General features: G+C 45.4%; 1 protein-coding gene across 6 annotated transcripts in view; it reads left to right on the top strand.

Annotated features, from left to right (window-relative positions):
• FAM20B (FAM20B glycosaminoglycan xylosylkinase) overlaps nucleotides 1-23639 on the top strand; it is a 41798-nt gene extending 18159 nt beyond the window's left edge. For all 6 annotated transcript variants that reach the window (XM_045811331.2, XM_045811332.2, XM_045811330.2 and 3 more), the window contains 6 exons: nucleotides 1172-1258; nucleotides 4472-4581; nucleotides 15227-15398; nucleotides 15726-15917; nucleotides 17632-17691; nucleotides 19832-23639. In XM_045811331.2, the coding sequence (XP_045667287.1) occupies nucleotides 1172-1258; nucleotides 4472-4581; nucleotides 15227-15398; nucleotides 15726-15917; nucleotides 17632-17691; nucleotides 19832-20063 (853 nt within the window). In that variant the 3' untranslated portion in view covers nucleotides 20064-23639. The remainder of the gene's footprint in view (nucleotides 1-1171; nucleotides 1259-4471; nucleotides 4582-15226; nucleotides 15399-15725; nucleotides 15918-17631; nucleotides 17692-19831) is intronic.
• The last annotated feature ends 912 nt before the right edge of the window (nucleotides 23640-24551 follow it).

Here is a 24551-nt window from a genome sequence, read left to right as displayed (position 1 = left end):
CTGGCCTCCGACCGGGGAGTGACACAAGGCTGTCTTCTGACAGACATATCCTGTCGCTTTGCCTTGAAAATGCGTTTTGTGGGTATAGTTTGTTTCACTTTAGATTCCAAGGTCATTTACATCGAAGCTCATGGCCTTTGATAGCGCCGTCTCCCACTTCCCAATACAGGTGTCCCCAGCGGAGCAGCTCCTCTTCCCTCCGGTTTCCCTTCATTTCTATTTTACACTTGCCTGTAAAGCCTAATAGGTCTTCTGATTCGGGGAAATGCAGGTGAACAGTAGAGGTCGTAGGCAATTTAGTGTCTTTTTCTTCCCAGTTAACCGTTCAACATTATCTTTCTTTATGATTGGTAGAAAGAAATATGCCAGTTTTTATTATCTTTTGTTTATTCCACGCATGTGATGGAAAATCAGCAGGGTGGAGTTTGAGATGAAAGAGATCCTGGCAGTTGCCTCCTAGTCCAGCCCCTAGGATGTTATAGATGAAGCATCTAAGACCCAGAGAAGCTTTTGCTCAAAGTTGCCCAGACAGGTAATGACAGAACCATATACCTAGCTCCCATGCCAGTCCAGCATTCCTGCCACTGCATCATCATAACGTAAACAGAGAAAGAGAATGGTTATTCAGACAGCTTTTTTCAAATGTCCCTTTGCCTACTCATTAAACGAACACTGAGACCTATCAAGACCGTTTTTTCCCAAGAAATTTAAACTTAAAAGCCTGGCCACAGCCATTCTGGTAACACAAACATTTTAATTGTATGTTTCCCTTCATTTCTTCAGTTCAGTCTAATAAAAATTTTAGCAAACATTTATTAAGCATCAACTACAGGCATAACATTGTGGTAGAGATACAGAGATTGTCCTTGCCTTCCAGAAAATGACCTTCAAGTTTTACTTAAACTACCTGGAAAGTCTTTTAGAGTGGTAGAAATAACATCTTGCATGTTTTATTCATAGAGTGATTGATGAGGCACATAGAGAAATCTAGTTTCCTTCTCCACTTCTTCTTCAGCCCCTCTACCAGTGGTTCGTCCCAATCCACAGCTGCTCAGATTTGACAGGGAAGGCGTCGCAGGGCAGATTGAGGCTTACTAACGTTGTGTTGTGCTGTCCCGTGTGGTGCCGATGTAATTCACATCTACATCTGTGCTTCCCATTCACTCTGCAGGTATAACCGAGACTATGTGGTAGAAGGGGAGCCATATGCTGGTTATGATAGACACAATGCAGAGGTAGCAGCCTTTCATTTGGACAGGTATGTGTCATCACGGAGGGTTACGTTTGCTTTGTTTCCTTTTAAAAACCTCCTGGAGAGGACTTGTGGACTCCTTCTAAAGGGAGCAACACTAGTAACTTTGACTTGGTACCTACTCGAGATAGCTGATTGGCGGATTCCATTAAATTTGCATGAGTCCTTCGTAATCTGGATGGTTCTTAGAGTACGAGAGTAAATATTTTCACTCTGCACGTTTTAAGATCATTTTATTCTGGTATGCCCCCTGCCACCATGAGTAAAGATATTCTTGGTAAATAAAATGGCAGGATGAAAACCAGAATTGGAACTCAAGTCCCTAAATTGAATTGATCATTAATTGAGCCTGACAGTACGGGGTTTTTTTTTGTTTGTTTTGCTCTATTTTTGTTTTAAGTAAGTAATATTCACTTATCTCCACATGATAGAAGCATACAGCATGACATATACTATGACTGTCCTTCATACAAAATATGCTTGGCTTCAGTAACCAGAATAATTCCAAAAGAAGAATGGATATAAATTTGAAATGTGTAAGCTAACTAGGAAAATTAATATTTTTCCAGCGCAGGGCTCGCCAGGAGCCTGGTAACTGGAGTGTCTGGTAGCTACTTGCTCTTCCGAGCAGCTCCTTCATCAGGGCGTATTGACAGACTTTAAAAGAAATATTCACAATATTGGTTAAATGAATATATAAAGGAAACCAGAAGAAAATAAAGGTGAATTTTTGTCTTTTTCTGGATTAGGAAGGATTTTCTAGGCATAAAAGCAATGATTGAAAAATTGCAAAGGAAAAGCCATTCAGTAGACTCTGCTAAATACAATTAACTCCTATGTCAGGAAACATCAAGTTTAAAAGCAAACTAGGAGAAAATACTTGAATCTAATGTAATCCAGGCATTAACCACCTTAATGTATAAATGTTTATTCAAATCTGTATATATGCTAAACTTTAATAGAAAATGATCTAAGGACACAGTTGACTGAATAGAAATGATCAGTTGCTAATAAATATGGCGGGGGGTTCATCCTCACCAGTAACAGCAACAACAAATCCAGTTGAAACAATGAGATATTATTTTCTTTTGCTGAACATGGCCAGGATTTAAAAAAAAAAAGAGAGAGAGAGAGAGTATTTTATTGGCAGGAATGCGTTGAGATTCCGATGCAGCTTGTGGCATTGTTAATCAGTTCAGTCTTTCTTTTAAGAACTCTGGCATCATGTATCGGAAACCTGAATGCTCCTATCCTTTGGATGAGTAACTACCTCATATCTAATATCTAAAATATCTAAGATATTTCTAGGAAGATACTTCTAGGAAGTGCCCTGGAGAAATAATGAAATGCAAAGTTATATCCAGGATCTTTGCTGTAGCATTTTCAGTAGTGAAAAAATAGTAGCAGTCTAAATATCCAGTTGATAATAGAAAAGGTTAAATAAATGTTTGTTCACAATACCATGAATTTTCACTGCCTTTTTTAAGACCTAGGGGCAGAGAATTGGGTAAGTCCTGCTCCTCACTTAAAAGCGTGCTAGAATCAGTCTTTCCAAGAGCTCATTGGTTTCCCTGTTTTCTTCATTCCCAAACCCTGTTTCCCAATTGACGGCCACCAGCAGCGCGAGAAGGTCATTTTCCCATCTATACCAATAGTTCATACTACCCAGCACACGAGTTTGTGTTAATCTGTGTAAAGTGGTACCTCGTTTTTAGTGCCGTTTGTTTTTCCCCAGTTATTATTAGCAAAATTTAACATCTCCTTATCTTTTCACAACACAACAGCTGTTTGTTAACTTAAAGTGAAGTAGTCTTTGTGCAGAAATCACTCCCATTGATGTGAATTAAATATACTGATGTTTCAGTTCGTGACTTGTGCTCTGGGGAGTCTTGTGTTTCAGAGTCCTTCCCTACCTCAAAGTCTGAAAGTTCTTCTCTAGCCAGGCCCCCTACCCGCTTTGTTAACTGCCACCCAGCCAAGCTCAAGTGCCGCCGTGACATGGCCCCTCAGCCTACACGGGCTGCTGGTCTTTGGCCTGGCGGTGGTCAGTGAGGAGAAAAAGGACTTGCCAGCTCTCTTTGCCGTCCACGGCCCCTGATCCTTTTCTGCTGTGTGTTGCTGTTTCTCCATTACATTGGGATTTAACCACCTTCTCTGGCCTCGGGAGATTCTCTCGATTTTTATGTTATTTTGACCCATCTGTTGATCTCCTTGCTTTTGTGGCTTTTCGAAGACTGAGTTTAAGATAGTCAGCCCTGAACAATGGATTATTTCTTTATGCAGCTGTTTTGAAAGGTTTTATCATGACATGAGAAAAAGGTCATAACATAATGATGAGTGAAAAGCAGGATACAAAACTACATATAGTATGATCTCAGTTGTGTGTCTATACACAAGAGTGTGTATGTGTTTATATATATATGTAAAGGAAAAAACGCTCATATGACAACATGTCAGTACTTATTTCTGGGTGGTGGAATTATGGATGATCTTTATTTTCCTCATCATAACTTTTGTTTGTTCCAAATCCTGCCGCTCCAGGTTTTCTTCAGTGAGTGTGTATTTTTTAGCCAGGAAACTTCATTTGTTAAAAAATTATTTTACTCAACCGTGAGGTTGTACTTTTAGACCATTAGAGAGAAGTATCTTCAAATATATCTGTATATAGTTGTCCTGTGGGTTTATCCTTTTAGATTAATCTATATAGTTTTCAGCCAATGTGCTGTTTTATCCAAAGCTTTGAACCCATATATGGGCTTAAGCCCATTTTTTTTAATGCTTTGTTAAAATTTATTTAAAAGTTTTACTATGCAAAATTTCTAACAAATTAGTTTATCTACCCGTATACCCATTCCCCAGATTTAGCAGTTGCTCACATTTTGCTAGATTTGCCTTATCCTTTTTGCGGAAGCGCATATTAAAATAAATTACATACATCTTGATATTAAACTCTTAAATATAGGTACCTTTAAAATATATTTACCTGCAGGGGTGCTGGGCTGGCTCAGTCAGTAGAGCATGGGACTCTTGATCTCGGGGTCATGAGTTCAAGCCCCACGTTGGGTGTAGAGATTACTTTAAAAAAAAAATCTTTAAAGTATGTATAAATATAAATATACATAAATATACTTACCAGTCAGCAATATCTTTTCTAAGACTACTTCATAAAATACACCCCCCAAAGATTTTTCTCTTGTGTTCTTCAACCTCCCAAACCAGGATTCTGGGTTTCCGCCGAGCCCCCTTGGTGGTTGGCAGATTTGTTAATCTACGGACAGAGATCAAGCCCGTTGCCACGGAGCAGCTCTTGAGCACCTTCCTAACCATAGGTAAGATTATAGAGGACATTGAAATAGGGGAATAGTTAATAAGTTAAGCGGGACATCATCGAGCAAGCTGGTTTGTGACTTCTAAGAATTGAAGAATTCAAGGGAATACAAAAGCAAATCGGGCCCCTTGTTTTCAAGCTGCTGGGGGAAATGGATCTAATGGTAGGTGGCCAGAAAGTGAAAGGTTTCCCTAACATGTACTTGGTTGTGTCTGTGAAGTTGGGAAGTGAGGTCATTTACTGATAGTGTAAGTAGGTAATAACTTCATTTCCTTCTGCCTGATCTCTTTTTTTTAAGGTTTTCTTTATTTATTTAAGAAAGAGAGCAAGCATGAGCAGGGGGAAGGGGCAGAAGGAGGCTTCCAGCTGAGCAGGACTCGATCCCAGGACCCTGGGATCATGACCTGAGCCGAAGGCAGCTGCTTAACCGACTGAGCCACCCAGGTGCCCCTCCTTCTGCCTGATCTTAAAGTAAATCTCAAACTCAGATTTTGGCCTGAATCAGTTATTGTATGTATATCATTGACTTGGTGGTTTTTTCATATACGTGTAATGTCTTGGGAACTGTCTCCTTAGAACTGAGGGAACGGTAAGGTAGCTCTGCAAGAGCGTCAGAAATGCCCTTGCAGGGTTGGATTTGGGCCTGGAAGGTCACCACTGCCTTTTGCTACCCTGCAAGGGTCAGCCTGTAACCCACTGTGTATTGACCTGACTCTGGTCCCTCCGGCCTCTGTGCTCTGTTCTCTCACTCTGAGGTAAGGCATCTGAGCTAAACTTCTTACTCCTGTTCTCCTCATGGGCACGGTGAGAATGGGAAGAAGTCAGAGGTGCTGTGGTCTCTTGTCTCAGCCTCATCGTGGTGACATTCTCAGTGCTCTGCATTATGATATGATTGTGGAAACAGACATTGCCAGATGAATTTCACCTTGCTTTGCTAGAATGAATGGATTCATATTTGAAATGAGGTGAAATTGAATATTTAAAGGACTTGTGACAGAGTCATCTTTCAGAATTTAAACCTGTAAGGCTAAGGCTAAGGCTCTTCTTACAAATAACCCAAAGCGGACGGTGTCACTGATTTGTTTTGTATGTTTTCTTTTTTTTTTTTTTTAAAGATTTTATTTATTTATTCGACAGAGATAGAGACAGCCAGTGAGAGAGGGAACACAAGCAGGGGGAGTGGGAGAGGAAGAAGCAGGCTCACAGCGGAAGAGCCTGATGTGGGGCTCGATCCCAGAACGCCGGGATCACGCCCTGAGCCGAAGGCAGACGCTTAATCGCTGTGCCACCCAGGCGCCCCTGTTTTGTATGTTTTCTAATCACTTTTGCTTGTCCGGTTTTATGCTCAGGCAGACATGAATTCCTGATGGATGAGAGGAGGTCAGGAAGAATAGGCCAGAGTCCCCACTCTCTGGAGACTCACGGAAGGTTAACTCTCATACGTGATGCCAGGTGTGGGGGATGGAGAGGCCAGGAAAAGGTTTGTAGAGGAGACTGTTAGCAACTAGACTGAGTATTGAAGAATCAGTAAGAGCTACTCAGGCAGCAAGAGGAAAGGGCGTGAGGCGATATAAGAGGACGTCATAAGGGGAACGAGGGCCTAAAGACCTGAAAGTACACAGGATTGGTACAGTTGGGGAATGAGCTTCTGGATACAGCCTGCAGCACAGGGCAGTGTCTTAGTGGGGGCTGACGTCACAAGACATCATGGACGAAGTGGCTTAAAAGGTAGAGATTTAGGGGTGCCTGGGTGGCACAGCGGTTAAGCGTCTGCCTTCGGCTCAGGGCGTGATCCCGGCGTTATGGGATCGAGCCCCGCATCAGGCTATGAGCCTGCTTCTTCCTCTCCCACTCCCCCTGCTTGTGTTCCCTCTCTCGCTGGCTGTCTCTATCTCTGTTGAATAAATAAATAAAATCTTTAAAAAAAAAAAGGTAGAGATTTATTCCTCACAGTTCTGGAGGCGGGAATTCCGAGATCAGGGTGGTGGTGAGGACCCTCCTGCTGGTTTACAGTCCGCTGCTGTCTTGCTGTGTCCTCACACGGCAGAGAGAGAATGAGAGGAATCGTCGTTCCTGTCTCTTCTTAGAAGGGCACTAATCCCATCCTGAGGGCTCCTCCCAAAAGTCCCACCTCCAGATACCACCACACTGGGATTAGGGGTTCAACATCTGAATTTGGGGGCACACAAACCTTCAGGCAGATAGAGGGATTGCACTAGAGATAGGTTTTAAATAATGAGCTGACCTTAGCACAATTCTTAAAAATACGTTACTAGATAACTTGATATAATAACGAACTTCTGCGTAACCCTTGCAACCTGACGAAGCACTTTCACACAATTACCTTATTTTGATCGTCTTGACAAAAGAGGGCAGTAAGTAAGGGAGATTTACCCACATTTTATTCTGAGAAAGAGGCTCAGAAGAGTTGGAGGACTGTCCTGAGTCACATAGCTACTAACTCTTAGCCAGGATTCAGACGTGGACTTTCAGACTCTCGCATATTTCATCTGCTTATATTCTTGTATATGCTTCCAACACAGTTCTTCTAACAAAATTTCATTCCACGTCTGTGTGGTAGGCTCTGAACTAGGTGCTGAATATCCAGAAAGGAACAACATCTCCCTGCCTCCGAGGAGCTTCATCTGATGGGGAAGCCAGACATGTCCAGAGGGCCTGTGATGGCATGGTTGGGACGGGGAGACGGTGGGTCAGGGTGATGGTTCCTTAGTGAAGGTGGTGTTTCATCCAGGATTAAAGGGAGAATAGCAATCCCCCAGGGAAGTACAGTGGGAGCGTCCTAGGTGTCTAGACGCTTAACCTTTTTTGTACTGTTGACTCCTGGCATGCTAGAGAAGCTTGGGGATCTTTCCTTACAGTAGTGTTTTTTAAATACATACATTCAAATACATAGACTTACAAATGAAACCAATAATATTGAAATCTAGTTTCGTTATCAGAAATTCAAAGGTTGCAATATATTAGCATGTGCTCTGTTATTATTTAACACATTAAATAAGAGATCTAGCAGTGATCCAGTAACTGTCATAATCTCAGGCTGAGTATTAGTGATACTTTGCAATGTCTGCAACAATGCTAATACCATATGAAAAGTCTGTGGTTTCTTCTGGTGGAAAGTCACAGGTAATGCTAATACCACCATGGTTTGCTTCCTACTATCATAATTGAAGGAATGCTAAGTTTCAGAGAGAAGTTAATGAAAATAAAGGGGCGCCTGGGTGGCTCAGTCAGTTAAGCATCTCACTCTTGGTTTCAGCTCAGATCGTGATCTCAGGGTCATGGGCTCAAGTCCCGTGTCGGGCTCCACACTCATCGCAGAGTCTGCTTAAGGCTCTCTCTTCCTCTCGTTCTGCCCCTCTCCTAACTCGCACGCTCGTGGGCTCTCTCTCTCTCAAATAAATAAATCTTAAAAAAAAAAAAAAAGTTAATGAAAATAAGAATGTAATTTTGTTCCCATCCAGTGCACAGTTTCCCTGAAATAACCCTGCTTCAGGTGAGGGCAGCACATAGACAAGGGTGCTGAAAAGCACGAGAAGCCCTTGGCAAGCTCAGGGGACTGTGTAGCTGAGCCGAAGTGAAGGGAGATGGTCAGGACGGTGTCAGTGACGGGCCTCGTGCTGCACCGGGAGACTCTTTCCTTAGACAGAAAAAAAGAGGAGCTGGAGCACGGGAAAATCAGATTGGAATTCTGGAAAACCGGCCGCGGCAGCATCGTGGAGGCTGCCCTGGGAAGGGGGTGAGGTGAGAGCTGGGAGCACGTGGCGGCTGCTGTGCTCACCGCCTGCGCAGGGCGCGTCACAGCTTAAGCAAGGACTGCGGATCGGAAGCGGTAAGAGACACTCAGCGGGTAGAATGGAACTGGCGAACATTTGGGCTGAGAGGGACAACTGAGAGAGAAGGAAGAAATTAAGAATGACTCCCCAGTCCTGGCTTGATGACTCAGTGTGTAACAAAGCTGTTCGCGCTCTTAGGCGTGTATGAAGAGGAGGAAGATCACGAATCACGTTTGGACATTTTGTTTCCTTGTGTGAAATAACTAGAAATATCTGTGTTGGTCTCTGCCACCCCCGGTGCCTGACACAGCTCGTAAAACCCTGGTAAATTCCTAAGCCATAAGAGCACAAAGAGTAGTATCTCTTGTTCTAATGATGTGACTCCAGGTGGGCCGGTCACCAGGAAGACAAGCCATAGTTGGAAGCTTGGAATTTTCAGCTTCCCGCCGCCCATTCTCCAGAGAGGGGAGAGGGATTGAGAATAGAGTTAATAATAGATCATGCCTACGTGAGAAAGCCTCCACGTAAACCCCAATAGTATGGTGTTTGAGAGTTTCCAGGTTGGTGAACCAGGATGCTTCCATGTGCCACTGGCCAGGCCCCAAGCTCCATGAGGACAGAAGCTCCTTGGTCTGGGACCTTGCCCTGTGTATCTCTTCATCGGGCTTTCGAGACGTATCCTTTGTAATAAACCAGTAATCTAGTGAGTAAACTGATTTCCTGAGTCCTGTGAGCCTCCCCGCCATTTTTTTTTAATTGCGGTATGATTGACAAACAGCATAGTTGTATGCATCGTAATGACTTGAAATGTTATGTATTGTGAAATGATCACCACAACATCTGGTTAGCGGCCATCAGTATACATAGTTACGGAATCTTTCCCTTGGGATGAGAACTCAAGATCTATTCACTTAGCAGCTTTCATTGTAGTATTATTAACTACAAGCGGCCATGCTATACTTTCCATCTCCGGACATATTTATCTTAGTACTGCAAATTTGTGCCTTTGACCCCTTCATCCATTTTGCCCACCTCTGGCAGCTACCAGTCTGTTCTCTGTATCTACAAACTTGGTTTTGGATTTTTTTTGTTTGTTTGTTTTTTGATTCTGCATGTAAGTGAGAACATATGGTATTTGTCTTTCTCTGTCTGACTTGTTTCATTTAGCATAGCGCCCTCAGAGTCCATCCATGTTGTTGCAAATGGCAAGATCTCCGTCTTCCTTATGGCGGAGTAACATTCCGTTGGGCATCTGTAGCCGTCTTCTTCCCTCGCGCATCGGCGGACACTTAGGTTGTTTCATGTCTTGGCGATTGTAAGTAATGCTGTGGTGAACGTGGATGTGCAGGGATCTCTTAAAGTTAGTGTTTTCTTTCTTTTTTTTTTTTTCAGATACTCAAGAAGTAGAATTGCTGGATCATATGGTAGTTCCACTTTTTAGCTTTTTGAGGAACCTCCGTCGTGTTGACCCTTAGTGGCTGCACCGCTCACATTCCCACCCGTGGTACACAGGCTTCCCTTTTCTCCACGTGCTCACCAACAGTTTTTATTTGTCTGTTTGATGGTGTCTCGGTGTGGTTTTGATTTGCATTTCTCTGGTGACCAGTGATGGAACATCTTTCATGTACCTATTGGCCACTTGTATGTCTTCTTTGGAAGGATGGTCTATTCAGATCTGCTCATTTTTTAATCAGATTTTTTTTGTTATTGAGTTGTGTGAATTTATATATTTTGGGTACTAGCCCCTTTTCATTTTGTTGATGGTTTCTTTGGCTGTGCAGAAGCTTTTTAGTTTGATGTAGTCCTGCTTGTTCATTTTCACTTTTGTTGCTTTTGCTCGTGGTATCACACCCAAAAAATCCTCACCTCATCACCCAGACTGATGTCAGGGAGCTCACTGCCTGTGTGTTCTTCTGGGAGTTTTATGGTTTCAGGTCTTACATTCAGGTCTTCAGTCCATTTTGAGTTAATGTTTGTGTATGGTATGAGATAGTGGCCCAGTTTCATTCCTCTGCGTGTGGCTGTCCAGTGTTCCCAACTGCATTTACGGAAGAGGTGGTCCTTTCCCCATTGCATATTCTTCTGCCCTAGCAAATTAATCAAACCCCAGGATGGGGCTTGTGAAAGCCTCTGATTTATAAGCCAGTCAGAAGCGCAGGTGACAACCCAGACTTGCGGCTGGCATGTGAATTGGAGCACAGTAAAGGACTGAGCCTTTAACCTGTGGAATCTGATACCATCTCTGGGTAAGAAAGTGTCAGAACTGAGTTGAATTGTAGGATACAGAGCTGGTGTCCAAGAACGCGGTTCTGCACAGTGGAATTGGCCACCGAATCTTACCTTGACAGGAGCATCCGGAGTAAATGTTGATGAGTCATTTAGGTGCTTTAGACTTGGTCTCCAGTTCAGGAGAGAAGTGTGGGCTGGAGGTTTAGATTTGGTTATTAGAGGTGGTAGTTTGTCCAAGGAGAGCACGGAGACCAAGGCGATCAGAAAGCCAGTTATAAAAGTTACAAAATCCAGGAAATAATAAAAGATTCAGAGCCTAGTTAAATGGGGATATTGAAGTCTGGAAAGAGATGGGAGTGAGATGATTAATAATAAATAGCCGGCATTGATTGGTCTCGGCCAGTGTGTCAGGCTTTGTGCTGGGCATTACTGTGGATTATCTATCTCGTTTACTCTTCCGTGGTAGGGCTGGTATCCATTTTACAGAGAAAGCTTAGAGAGGTAAGCTCACATGCCCAGCGTCTTGTCTAATGACTGTTGATGGTGCCTATTTTAACCCCAGAAACCTGACCCTACTTCCCACTCAACCAGTACACATACTCCATTCACTTATGAAGGGTCTTACCAAACTCAGGAGTTCGGATTTTGTCAGGTGGGCAGCAGGCATCCTACACCAAGCAGTATTTTGCTTTGTTTTTTTATTGTTTTTTGAATCAATAATCCATTCACATAACTCAAAATTTTTAAGAAAATGTTAGAAAGATTGCAATGAAAAGTTGTCCTTTCATCCCTCCATTCGTTTTCCTTCCTCCCAGTGGTCATCTCTTGGTAATTTCTTTATGTCCTTTTTGTACAAAATAGGAATATACATTTTTATTTAACTGCCATTCTATAAAACATATGTCCCACTGTACATTCTTCTGCATCTTATTCTTTTACCTAATATATCTTTTACCTAATAGATCTTACAAATTGATTATCACATAAAGAGCTTCTTCATTCTTTTGTTGTGTTACCAGCTGCAAAGTGCTGTGTCCTATGGATCTACCATAATTCATTTAAAGACCTCTAGACATAAAAGTTCCAATCCTTTTTTTTATAACCAGTGTCACCCAGAATTAACTTGTACATATGTTAATTCACACATGATCAGATATATCCAGAAGTGAAAGCACTGGGTCAAAGGGCACAAGCACTCTTACCTAGATGTTGAACCAGTTTACATTCCCAGTAGTGACTTGTGAGAATGCCTCTGTTCCGCCAGCATCACCAGCAGCATGTTTCCAAACTTTGGCTTTTGTCTGTTTCACATGTAGCAGCTTTTTATTTAAGAGCCATTTGTATTTTCTTTTACCTGTCTTTGTGTATCCTTTGTTCATTTTCAGCTCTGCCCCTGGTCTTCTCAATAGAGACAGAGCTCATACACAGGGAGGGTAGTCCTTTGTGATATAAATATTTTTTCCCAGTTCTTTAATTTCTTTTGATTTTGCTTATGGTTTTGTGGGTGTGGGTGTGGGTGTGGGTGGGTGGTTTGGGTTTTTTGTTTTTTGTTTTTTTGCCTTATAGGCATTTTTGTTTGTTTTTAATTGAATCGATCCATCTTTTCTTAGAGATTTTCTGATTGTGAATCATAGCCTTGTTCACTTGGAGATTATGGAAGAATTCCACCTTTTTTATTTTAAGTACTTTTATAGTTTTATTTTTCACATCTAGGTTTTTGAATAGTTTTAGAATTTATCCTAGCATGTGGAATGAATTATGGCTCCAGCTGGTTGGGGATTTTTTCCCACTGAAATAAATTTTCATTTCTATGTGTTTTAGTTTCTGGATTTTCTGTTCTGCTCGTATCTGGTCATGAGTTGATCTGTGCTTTATACCTGGTAAGATTAGTCCCCTCTCTTTGCTATTTATTTTAAGAGATTGCTAGCAGTTCTTTCTTTTTCCTTATGACCTTAAAAATCATCTTATCCAGGGGCGCCTGGGTGGCTCAGTTGGTTAAGCGTCTGCTTTCTGCTCAGATCCTGATCTCACAGTCCTGGCATCAAGCCCCAAGTCAGGCTTCCTGCTCAGCAGGGAGTCTGCTTCTCCCTTTGCCCGCCCCCCCCCATGCTCCCTCTCGCTTGCTCTTTCTCTCAAGTAAATAAATAAAATACTAAAAAAAAAAAAAAAAAAAAAAAAAAAAAAAATCCAGTTACCCTTTAAAAGATCTGTTGGTATTTCTGATGGGATCAAGTTAAATTTGTAAGTTTTTTATTTTTATAATTATAAACATTATATATATTGTTTATCAGTTCAAATATTCTTTACCTAGGAACGTTTTTAAGATAGAATGATAGAATCAGCTTCGAGGGTGGGTGTGGAGTGTATGCTGTGCCAGGGGTTGGAAATAGTAAGGCTTGAGGGCTGCTCGTCTCTTCAGGGACACAAGTGCGTGAGCACGTGAACAGTCATTAAAGGAGTAGGTGAGGGGTTTACAGGCAGGAGATCAGCTCATCTGATGGCTGTATTTAATAGGGATGGAGCGCCGAGAAGGCATTACTTACCTTTTTAGATCGTTTTTGTTTTTTAAACTTTTCATTTTGAGATAATTTTGGATTTGTATAAAAGTCGCAGAGATGGTCCAGAGTCCCCCAGATTCCTTCATCGTTAATGCTTTCAGACCATTTGAGAATAGCGTGCGACGTGCAGACGTCAGGACTTCCTAACCACCAGGACTCTCGCCTACGCAGCCGCATCCAGCGATCACCAGCGACACGCACGCTGCTGCAGCACCAGCGTCTAACCCACAGACCCTGTTCACTTGCCACTTGTCCCTGTAATGTCCTGTCGAAGTCCAGAACTCAGTCTAGGAACTCATGTGTTCGTTGTCATGTCGTTTTAGCCTCTGTCGGTCTGGAACAATTCCTCACTCTTCTTATTTTTTCATGACCTTGACATTCGGTAAGAGTGCAGGTCGGTTACTTTATAGAGTATCTCTTTATTTGAGTGTGCCTGACATCTCCTCGTGATTTAAAAATGCTGACGGGAAGCTGTTGTGCTCTTCTCGGTACATCCTGTCCGGAGGCACATGAAGGAGATCGTTGCCGTGTCCCATTACTGGTGATGTTAACTTGTTTCCCTTGCTTAAGATGGTAGGTCCCTGTAAGGTTTCTCCAGTGTCCAGTTAATAAGAATTTTATTTATTTATTTTTTTAAAGATTTTTATTTATTTATTTGACAGAGAGAGAGACAGCCAGCGAGAGAGGGAACACAAGCAGGGGGAGTGGGAGAGGAAGAAGCAGGCTCATAGCGGAGGAGCCTGATGCGGGGCTCGATCCCATAACGCCGGGATCACGCCCTGAGCCGAAGGCAGACGCCTAACCGCTGTGCTACCCAGGCGCCCCTACTAAGAATTTTATTAATGAAGTACTTTGTAGTGAGATAGTCTAGAACTGTGTAAATACTCCGTCTGCATCAAACTCTTACCACCAGTTTTAGCATTCATCGGTAACTCTCGCCTGAATCGGCTACTACTGTCATAGTTGTCAAATAGGTATTTGCTAATTTTATTGTTCCTTGTGGACTTAATAGTCACCTTTCTATTAAAGGGTAGAACTCTCCCCCTATGACCCACATTTACTTATTTGTTTATGTCACTGTGAACTCTCAGACTCTTAATTTACTCAGTTATGATTTGCTGTTATTTGATGCTCATGGCTGTCCCAGGTTTGACAGCGGGAAGGCCTGCACACTGTCTGGCAGGTCCTTTGCAATGTCCCCATCATTCTCTGAGGGCCTCCTTACCCTGGCATAGCAGTAGGGCCCAGGCTCATTTGTGCTTTCTCTGCCCCAGCCCTAGAGTAACTGGTTTTTCCAAGGAGTCCTGGATCCTTTTAATATAGTAGTAAAATGATATTTAGAAACTAATACATGAGTGCCGGGTGTCTATTGCCATTACTGCCTGGTTACCATTGTTTCCAAGCTCTCTTGAGGGACAGAAGGAGGAAAGCTGTGTACACACACACACACACACACAAACACACACACCTGTATCTTTTTCTATATCTCTGTTCTGACCGACAGCTCCAGTCCAGTTCTAATTCAACACCACAAGATTTATTTTGGCTTTCTCCCTCTCCGTGTGTTAATCTCCCGTCTCCATCTGTGAGAAACCTTGTTCCCATTATCCTTGTATTTATTTATCTGCTTGACACCCCACCCCACCCCCAAGTACCCACATTCCCAGCCCGGAGCCTGTTCCTGGATGGGCCCACTCTCCTTCCCCTGGGCACTCCGGCCAAAGTGTCGGTCCTGACAGAAGAGGAGAGGGCATGATTTTCCTTTACTTAGAGTGAGTTCAGAAAAACAGTGGTGACGCCCTTTGACCCCCGGGAGGGGGACTGGGTAGCAGGGCCCCGAGGGCAAGGAGACTTTCATATACTTCCTTTCCTACCCTTTGACGTTTTTTTTTTTTTTCACTGTGTGCTTTTTTATGACCTGTGTAGGAAATAAATGTTTAACTATCATTCAGGATCATTGTTTTTACAGTATCTGCTCTCTTAGCTGCTCCCTCCTACATCCTTGGGGAGAATTCGGAATCTTCCTTTTTTCCTTAAGTGTATTTGGCTCCTTTCTCTCCCATAGGAAATAACACTTGCTTCTATGGGAAGTGTTATTACTGCCGAGAAACAGAGCCAGCTTGTGCTGACGGGGACACGATGGAGGGATCTGTCACACTTTGGCTTCCAGATGTGTGGCCTCTGCAGAAACACCGACACCCGTGGGGCAGGACTTACCGCGAGGGCAAACTGGCCAGGTGAGTGCTCCTGTGAGCCACCACTTGGGGGGCAGACCTGCCAGGCAGGGACGTCTCTTCTCTGTGATTTAAACAGGGCCAGCTACAGGGGCACCTGGGTGGCTCCGTCTTTGAAGCATCCAGCTCTTGATTTCAGCTCAGGTCGTGATCTCAGGGTCGTGAGATCGAGCCCCATGTAGGGCTCCATGGTGGGCGCAGAGTCTGCTGGAGATTCTCTCTCTCCCTCTGCCCCTGCCCCCTGCTTGCGCTCTCTCTCTCTCTCAAGACAAAACCATGCCAGGTACAGTGCTGGCACTCAGTAACCCTGGTGGTGCCCCTTGCCTCCAGGTGGGAGTACGACGAGAGCTACTGCGATGCTGTGAAGAAAACATCCCCCTATGACTCGGGCCCCCGCCTCTTGGACATCATTGACACCGCCATCTTTGATTACCTGATTGGCAATGCTGACCGCCACCACTACGAGAGTTTTCAAGATGACGAAGGCGCTAGTATGCTCATCCTTCTCGATAATGCGAAAAGGTAGGACCACAGGGCCATCCTCGTCATTCAGGGCTTTCTGTGTATACAAGAAGGACGTTTTCTAGAGTATCCCGGGAAACGTCCAGGACACAGTTGACAGAAGGTGTCCTTCCCATTTCTGGTCAGGGTCTTTGTTTTTGGCACCCATCCTTCCATCCTCTTCAGGGTTCATGTTCCCTCCGCCCTCAGGGTTCTGAGGACTTTAAAAAATGGAGAAGTGGGATTTTTTCCGAGGAATTCAAGACTCTGTGATTCTCAACACAGACAGCTGGACGCCAGGATCTTTGATGTATTGCTACCTATGTCATTCTTCCTTGACTATGATGTCTAGGATCTTGAGAAATACTATTTAATAGAACATGAAATTTAATTCCTGTTAAATTGATTCTATCCAAAGGTTCACGCAGTTTAAAAAATTACTTCGTTTGATAGGATGTTTTGCTATATTTATGGCAGCCTAGGCCCAGACTTTTTACGATCATGAGAAGAGCAGTTTCTTTTGATATATAAAAACAAGTTACTTTTATCCCAATTAAGACAGTCTTATTTATTTTGAATAAATGAATGTTCCTTAATTTTTTAGGGGTGGGCTCTTTGAAGAGCATATTATATTTTCAGTGCACCCCCTGCCTTCTCCGTGGTGCCCGATTCAGTACTGTACTTTTAGTTACATTTAATAAGTGTTTGCTAAATAGAATACTTCCTCGGAGCCCAGAGTTGTCCAGGCTCTAGGTCACTACCACTAACGTTGGTTGCTGAGAATAACCTGAGACACGGGTCCTCAGAGAAGAACGCCCAAGGGGCGCTTGCTGATAGTGCCCCCGTGTTACCCTGAACCCCGGTGCCTCGTGCTCCGTGAAAGGGGGTGACACCTGCAGAAAGTGGGGTCGGCAGACACAGCAGAGCAGGGAGAGGCCAGTGCTACATACGCTTCTGAAAACCTTTACCTTGACTTATAAACGTGATCTTTTGTGTGTGTGTGTTTAATGATTGTGGGCACTGTGGAAGTACACGTGGAAATGGTCGTGTTTGCCGTTTATTAGCTGAGGGCTTGCGCTGTGCTCAGGGCTCCCAGATTTCCAGCTATGAACGTGAGCTTCCAGGAGAGAAGTAGAAAGTTGAGAGTTTTTCCAGAACCAGTTCCCCTCGTGTAACTGAATTACTGCTAAGGTCATTTTTACAGCTGCTTGGAATCACCGTTTTCTCAGCCTCCGTGAGCCGTTTGTCCGGTTTGAATCTGGCCATATACTTGCTTGTAGGGCTAGGATGATCCTTCTCTTTTCTGATTGGTGAGTTCCAGTAGAACAAGTGTAACTTGTTACAAGTGACGACCATCTGCACGTTAGTGGGACCGTGTGAATAACCTTAATTTCTCCCCTGCCCCAAAAAACCCCTCCAGGTCTTCGGGTCCTCCCTTTGGTCCGTGGGCGCCACACCACGTTCTGTGGTTCTGCTTCACCTGCCGTAGCCGGCAGGAGACAGGAGGCCTGTAAATGAAGGCGTCTGTTGTTTGATACCGCAGTGCAGACTCTTAGGAATCCTGTGTCTGATTGGTTATGGCCCGTTTATTTTTAATTTAAATGATTTGAGCCGTGGGAGCATGAAATTATCTGGGATCGCATTTGGGTCGTCGTAGAGAATTTGCTCGTGCTTTGATGCTCAGAAGGCAACCAGTGCCACTAAGTCATTCACTAAGTTTTAATTTAATTTTCAGCTTTGGGAACCCGTCGCTGGATGAGAGAAGCATTCTTGCCCCCCTCTATCAGTGTTGCATGTAAGTTCCGCACAGCAGATATATCGGCCTGTGTCGTCTTCCTTTCCCGGCTCTTGTAACAATACATCCGTTTCCTGGGCCTTAAAACTTCCTAAGACGTGAGCAAGTGCTTTTCATGCTTTTCCAGCCCAGAATCCCTGGAGCTCAAAATTCATTTCAAATTTCATATGAATAGAAATTTTCAGTCTGTTCAGTAATACACATTCGTATTTGTTTTCATATCAGGATATGATCCTCTCCCTGCCAGAACTCTCGTACAGTCCGCGTCCCTGTATCGCGTTTACCTTGGGGTTTGAAGTCCTCTCACTCCCTACCTCAGACAACCTGTGGTTTGCAGATCTCAGTTTGAAATCGTGTAAGCCAAATGTAACTTTTTCGGAGCACTTGGTCCTGTATTTTTGTAAAGTCTGTATTAGAAAACAAAGAAATTAGAAATTAAGACATAAATCAAAATGAGATAAAGACCAGACTCTAAGGAGCTCCTTTTCAGGGCCCGGCCGCCCTCCTGGCAGCCGGGCTGTTTCTCTTGTCTCTTTTTTTAATAGCAGCAGTACAATGTTCTGCATGAAGAGTTGACCCAAGCACCCCTTAACTGTTTTCATTAATAGGCAGTAGTACAGCCAGTCAAAAACCACATCTTTGAAGGAAGATGTTTTTGTAGTAATATTGTGTTATCCATCTGGTCCAGTCAGAAGCTGAAAAAGGTTAAACAGGAAAGTTGAGTATAAAGCAGCTCTGATACAAGTGTGAACTGTGAAAGGAAACTTTTTAGGGCTGGGGGAGAAGACTGAAGGAAGGACAAACTTGGAAGGGAACCCGGTCCCCAAGGCTAGGATGTGGACATCTCTGGAGAAGGATGGTGGGGGACAGCAGAGACATTGGCTAGTTCGCAGGCCCTGGGCGAGCAGGAAGCAGCCCTCCAGGGTGCAAGTTGAGGCACCGACTTGCACCTGGAGTCAGGGCATCACGGAGGGAGGGACTGCTTGGGAGAAGCTGCCGGGGCTGCCGGCAGGGCATGAGCGTGGGCCTGCACTCGCGGCTTGGGTTTCCGTGTCAGGAGGGCCTGCTCATGCTGGCAGTGTGGCCGGGCTGAGCGCTGCCTGACGACCTCCTCCCCCCAGCTCCCGAGCTGCTTGTGCAGCAGCGAGAAGTGTCTGCAGTATCCCTGCAGTGACGTCTGCGGAGAAAGCTCCACGGAGAGATGCTTCAGGGACTTCTCCGCATGAGAGCAGCGCATACACGTACAGGGAGTGAGTCGGGGGCCGAGAGGCAGACGAGCGGTGCCTGAGTCACCCAGGGGAGCTCTGATGCTCTGGGCGCTGGTCGTGGACTTGAGAATAGCAGAGTCCCACCGCCTCTGTGCTTGTCCGCCCCTTCCATGCTTTGTCCAGAGGTCACTCTTCCTTTTTAAATAGATGCAGGACCTGCCGCCTCTTGCGGAGTCAGACTTCTGTGTCTACCTCGTGATTCCCGCGTTACCCACAGGAAGTGGGTAGCATCATAATATTGATACTATAACTCAATTATAATACTAATCATAAGAATTTTTTACATTCAGAACCACAAAAAGGAGAAAATTAAAACTACCCATTAAGATATAAGGGTAACTCCTGTTAACATAGTGACTTCGTTCTAATCATGTGCGTGTGTGTGTGTGTATGTGTTTGTACACGCACACGCATTTTCTTTCCCCACAGATTTGACTAAAACTTTTTTCCCCCGGCAACTCTTTCCCCCCACCCAATATTATATATCACAGGCATTTTTCAAGGCACTAAATTTTCAAAACTTTTTGACGGCTGCATGGTATCCCCTGAATGGATAAGCCATACATTTAACTGCTTCCCAGTAGTTGAACGTTCAGATTGTGTCCCATTTTTACTCTTACAAGTTTATTTACACACTGGAATGAACATGTGTAAGTCTTTGCATATACCTCTGATTATTAACTTAGAAAAAAATACCAAAATTTGGTAATGTGACTTTTTCCCCATAATGTAGAGGTTCTTCAGATACAGGTTTTTTTTCAGTTGAAACATTTTACATCATGATTTCTTGACTTCTGCCTGCCCAGCAGGCTTCACACTCCTCTGGACAGTAAGAGGTTCCACGTAACCTCCCTTACAACACTCTCTTCCAGCATTCGGGTGTCGACCTGGAACAGACTGAACTCCCTGAAGAATGGCGTGCTGAAGTCGGCCTTAAAGTCCGCCACGGCCCACGACCCCATCGCCCCCGTGCTGTCCGAGCCGCACCTGGACGCCGCGGAGCAGCGGCTGCTGAGCGTCCTGGCCACCGTGAAGCAGTGCACGGACCAGTTCGGGCCGGACTCCGTGCTGGTGGAGGACAGGATGCCGCTCTCCCACTTGTAACCCGCACCACAAAATAAGCGGAACTACTTACAAGCTAGAGAAACAGCACAATCACTTCCGAACGCTATGCGGTGGCGCGGCACGGCCCGCAGCAGGCTCTGGGGACAGGGGACACGGAGGCCTTGGATTCCTCGGGCGATTCGTGGGAGAAACGAAAGCAAAGACTACGGGCTTCAGACCACGGGAGCGTTCCTGCCGGACCCCCCGACCCCCGGCCCCCGCGCCGGCCTCCCGGCGGGTCAGTCCGAACTCGCGCCGCAGGACAGAGAGCGGTGTCGCGTTTGGGTAGCTGAAGGCTGGGTTTGGTTCTGGAGCGCGTGGCTGGAGTTCGTCCTTAGAGTCCTTCCTCCCCCCCCCGGGGAGTTCTGAAAACACTCGGCCACCTCTTGCGTCCTTTTTCGCCGGGACTAGTCCAGCTGGGACTTGCCCCCGAGGAGCGGCAGCCAGGAGGCCGGCCCCTCCGGAGCTCGCAGCCCGCTCTGCCGGAAGGGGTACGCGTTTGGGCGGATTCGTGGGACAGACGAAAGCAGGGGAGATGCTTGGGCTTCGAAGCCGTTGGCTGGTAGTGCTTTCCAGGCTCTTAGAGGAGCGAGGGAGGCGGCGCCGAACCGTCTGGGCCGTGCTGCGGGCGCGGAAAGGCAAACGGGACTTGAACCGCAGTAAGATCGGCGTGCTCGCAGCTGTGTCCCGGTGAGCCGCAGACCGTCCAGGCGGGACTCCGTCCGGGGACTTTTTCCCTTTGCCCAAAGCCGGCAGAGCCCTTCGGAATTAACGAAGCAGACTGAGCTGGTACCTTGAGTAGGAGCTGAGTTGCCTGCGATCTCTGCCATCTTGTTTTCTCATCTGAGATGAATTTCCACCTCAGCCTTCAAGGCATTCGCTCCCGGAAGCTGCTCTTCCCGGGAGTCTGGCGGCGGCGTCTGGGCCTTTCTCGCGGGAAAAGCCAGCCCCTCGCTCGGCCGCCCGCGCGTTCTGCGGCGGGACCCGCCCTGTGCTGTGGGCCCTGCTGGCGACTGGGAACAGCGCGCTGAAGCTCTCTGGGCCTCAGAATGAGGGAGGTGACCAGGAAGAGCCTTAGGATTCTGATTTATGTCAAGCCCTAATTTCCTCATTTAATTTCGTCGGGCGTTCGGAACCGGTGGAGGAGCGCGGGTGTCCCTGTCCCGGCAGCGCTCGCAAGTGTCAGGGGCCGAAGCCCGGGCTCCGTTCGGTCGGTGTCCCAGCAGAGCCTGTCGGACCTGTGAGCCATTGCCGTCCAACACGGGGCCCGAGGAGGACAGGCCCGGTGTGCCCGCTCCCTGGGGACCCCTCGCTCCTGCATCCTGTCCGGGCGCCGGTCCAGCCTTGCACTCCTGTCGGGCGGAGAGGCTCATGATTAAACGGGGTGGGGAGCAAATGTGATGCCAGCCTTTAGAGACCAGTGTGGGGCAGCCGCCCTTTCAAAACAGGTTAGAATCTAAGTCCTCATTTTCTTGCATTGGAAGACAGCTGAGTCACCTGTAACTGTTAACAACAGCTTGAGGTCAGGGTGCTTTTGTACTGTGTACGTACATTTTGAGACATCCACGAGAATGGGATGAGTTACGAAAGAAGGTGTTGAGTCTAAGAAGGTATTAGCACAAAACACTGAAACCGTGTTAACAAAAGGAGGCCTTAGATTCCAGTTTTAAGGCCATGTACCGTGTGCGTCAAGTAGAATTCCCAGGTGAGCTTGACAATACCGTGACTGCTCGCCCAGAGCGTCGGGGAGCTGGCTGGAGGGAGACGGCGGGCAGGAGGCGGCGCGCTCGCCTGGGTGGATGTTAGCTCAGCTGCACGATGGACCGGTGTTCTTGCAGGCCTGCAGCGCCTGTGCTATGCCGCGGTGGAATGAGTAAGACTTGTTCTCGAACTCGGAGCTTCATTCATAATGTTGAAGGCAGAAGATACTGCAAAGGAAACAAGCAGGAGGGAATGTCTCATCCTTTTTTCGAAACACTGCAGAAAATATATAATTTCATTCTGTTCCCTGCTGTTTTAAAATTCATGATCTTAAGAGGTGTTCAGATCTATTGCGGTTCAAGTCATACACTGATAGGGTGGGGTCATAGGACTCTTGGAACATAGATTTACGTTTTAATCGGGACTGGAGTAAGCTAAGTCTGGGCAAATCTTAGAGAAAACCAACCAAAAGCATATAGCCCTGAAATTAACAAAAACCAAATTCTGCTTGAAAAAGAGGCTACTTTTTATTTCTTTTTTAAAGTTTTGTCCCCATACCCTCTTTGTGGTTTCTTTAGCACTATTATACTCAGACAAGTCACTAGAAGGATTCTTGGTCAGCTCTAGGTTGGGTTTGCCTAGCCAACATCTAAAGGTAGAGGTGGATACATTTTAATATTGTCCAGCCAGGAAAATCAGAACTGACTGCCTATTTCCTTACTCCTCCCACTTCTTAAATACGTTTATTCCAGAGTTCGAGTGGGGAAATATGGTATAGAAGCTCTATTCTAAATTGTTCTTTAATATGAGGCTATATTGTGGGTTTGGGTATAAATAATTTTCTGTGCAAAACAAATTAATAGACAGGATCTGTGATTTGCTCAGAGTATTGTTCGATAATATATTAATAAGGCATTTCTCCCTGTTGCACTCAGGACTAATAGAGCAAATGAAATTTAAGGAGGAAATGGAAGAATTCAGTACATCCATGGCATATTATTTGGGGAAAGATGAATCCTGTATGTGGCAATTTTTCGGTGTCACCTAAACAACACGTTCTCCTAAAGAAATTCATCTTTTCTTTTCCTTAAAAAAAAAAAAAGAGAAGAAAAAAGGCGTTTGACTTTCCCTTCCCGTGCACCATATTCGTTCAGCGTCCATTCTCAGTGTTCCTGTCGTCTCATCTGACCAGTAAGTGACCACAGCTCGGTGGCAATACAACCGCATCTGTCAGGGAGCGAGCTTGAGCTTCAGGAAACATGAGTAAAGGCATATGTATGTATATAGTCGTATCTGTATCGTAGCAAGAAAAAAAGTATTTATTTTGACACAGGGGAACACTGACTTATGTTGCTGAAGAACTTGAAGCTAGTGAAAGGGTCTCTCCTCGGTCTCTGCGAGTGGCCCCGAAGTGACGTAAAGACCATTCCGCCGGCGCCTGCTGGGCAGCTCTGCTGAGCCAGCCGTGGCTAGGCACACGAGGGAGCCAGACAGACCTGACTCCGTGAAGCCTGTTGTCCAGGAGAAGGCCAGTTTCTCTCCCTTCGGTGCCTCCCGTCTGGGTTGGAGAGGCAGGGGCTGGGCACTCCACTGCCACAGGTTTTTAAGGAACTAAGGTGTTATTCACCAATACAAGATATAAGGGGGGGAGCTGGGAATAACTTAGTGGGAAGCTAATTTATTTGCTTAAAAGGGAGGCGTAGGAACCACTACCCTCTGTTTTCATCTGCCAAGGATTTCCTCTCGAGCTGTCGCAAGGCGGGAGGTTGGGCTTGGTAAGACACCAAACAGGACAGATGTGCACCGAAATTTCTAATGTGTTCTATGGGTTTCAATTCTGAAAAAGAAAAAAATGAATAAAGATTTTAATAAGTATCGATGTATCATCTTTTCCTCTTATTCCTTTTTTTCCCTTCTTCCAAGCTATTTTCTGTGTTCTCTATTCCAATTTCCTGTCTGTTTCATTAAGGGACAGAAAAAGATGACCCCTTCTGCGCCCACTTAAACCTGCACAGGGACTGTTTCATGGTATCTGATGAGTAAGACCTTTGCACTTACTCACTAGCCTCCAAAAGGCCCATCCCAGGTTGTGACTCTACCAGAAGTTTCCACTGGATAATTCTTAGGTGCTTTTTGTATACTTAGTAGTTCAGCCCATTCCTGCAGCTTCTTTGGAAGTAAAGCATTATGAATCCTAAGAACTTGTCGTCAGCACAGTACTTTACAGGCACGGACGAGACCAGGGCCCTGATGATTATTCTTCGGACAGTCAGATTTTTAACTTTTGAACTAGAAATCCAGCGTCATAAACCTCAACTAGACAACGAAGCCGACTTAAGATTGTACTTGGTTTGCCGCATGTTTTGTTGGCGCCACCTTTCTGTCCCGTGCGCTTGGATACCGGCGGGAGGCTGCAGCCTCCTGTTTCTTCACTGACTCACCTGTGATCCTTTTTCAGGTACGACTCAGGCTTTGTTTGCTTCGCAAGCATATCAGGACTGGTATTGAAGCTTGAGAAAGGCAGCTGGGAGTAGGGAGGGTTCATGAAGTGGTGGGTCTTCAGTAGACATTTGGGTTTTGGGAGTCCCCTCCAGAGAACTGACGGTCCCAACAGAAGGGAACTGAAGCACCAAGTGTGTCAGGAATGATGCCGATGAATGACAGTAGAAAGAGGAGCAGGAATGAATCATGAGGGGTCAGGAGGGTGGAGGTAGGCAGAGCCTACGTGGAAGAAGGGGAGAGGGATCCAGGCCCGACGTGTACACAGCATCCTGGGCCCGTGCCCTG

This window comes from Ursus americanus, chromosome 2, assembly GCF_024610735.1.
Source record: "Ursus americanus isolate L20-20 chromosome 2, mUrsAme1.1.p, whole genome shotgun sequence".
Taxonomy (NCBI): domain Eukaryota; kingdom Metazoa; phylum Chordata; class Mammalia; order Carnivora; family Ursidae; genus Ursus; species Ursus americanus.
The sequence above is the reverse complement of the archived record's forward strand: the minus strand, read 5'-3'. Positions and strand labels throughout refer to the sequence as shown.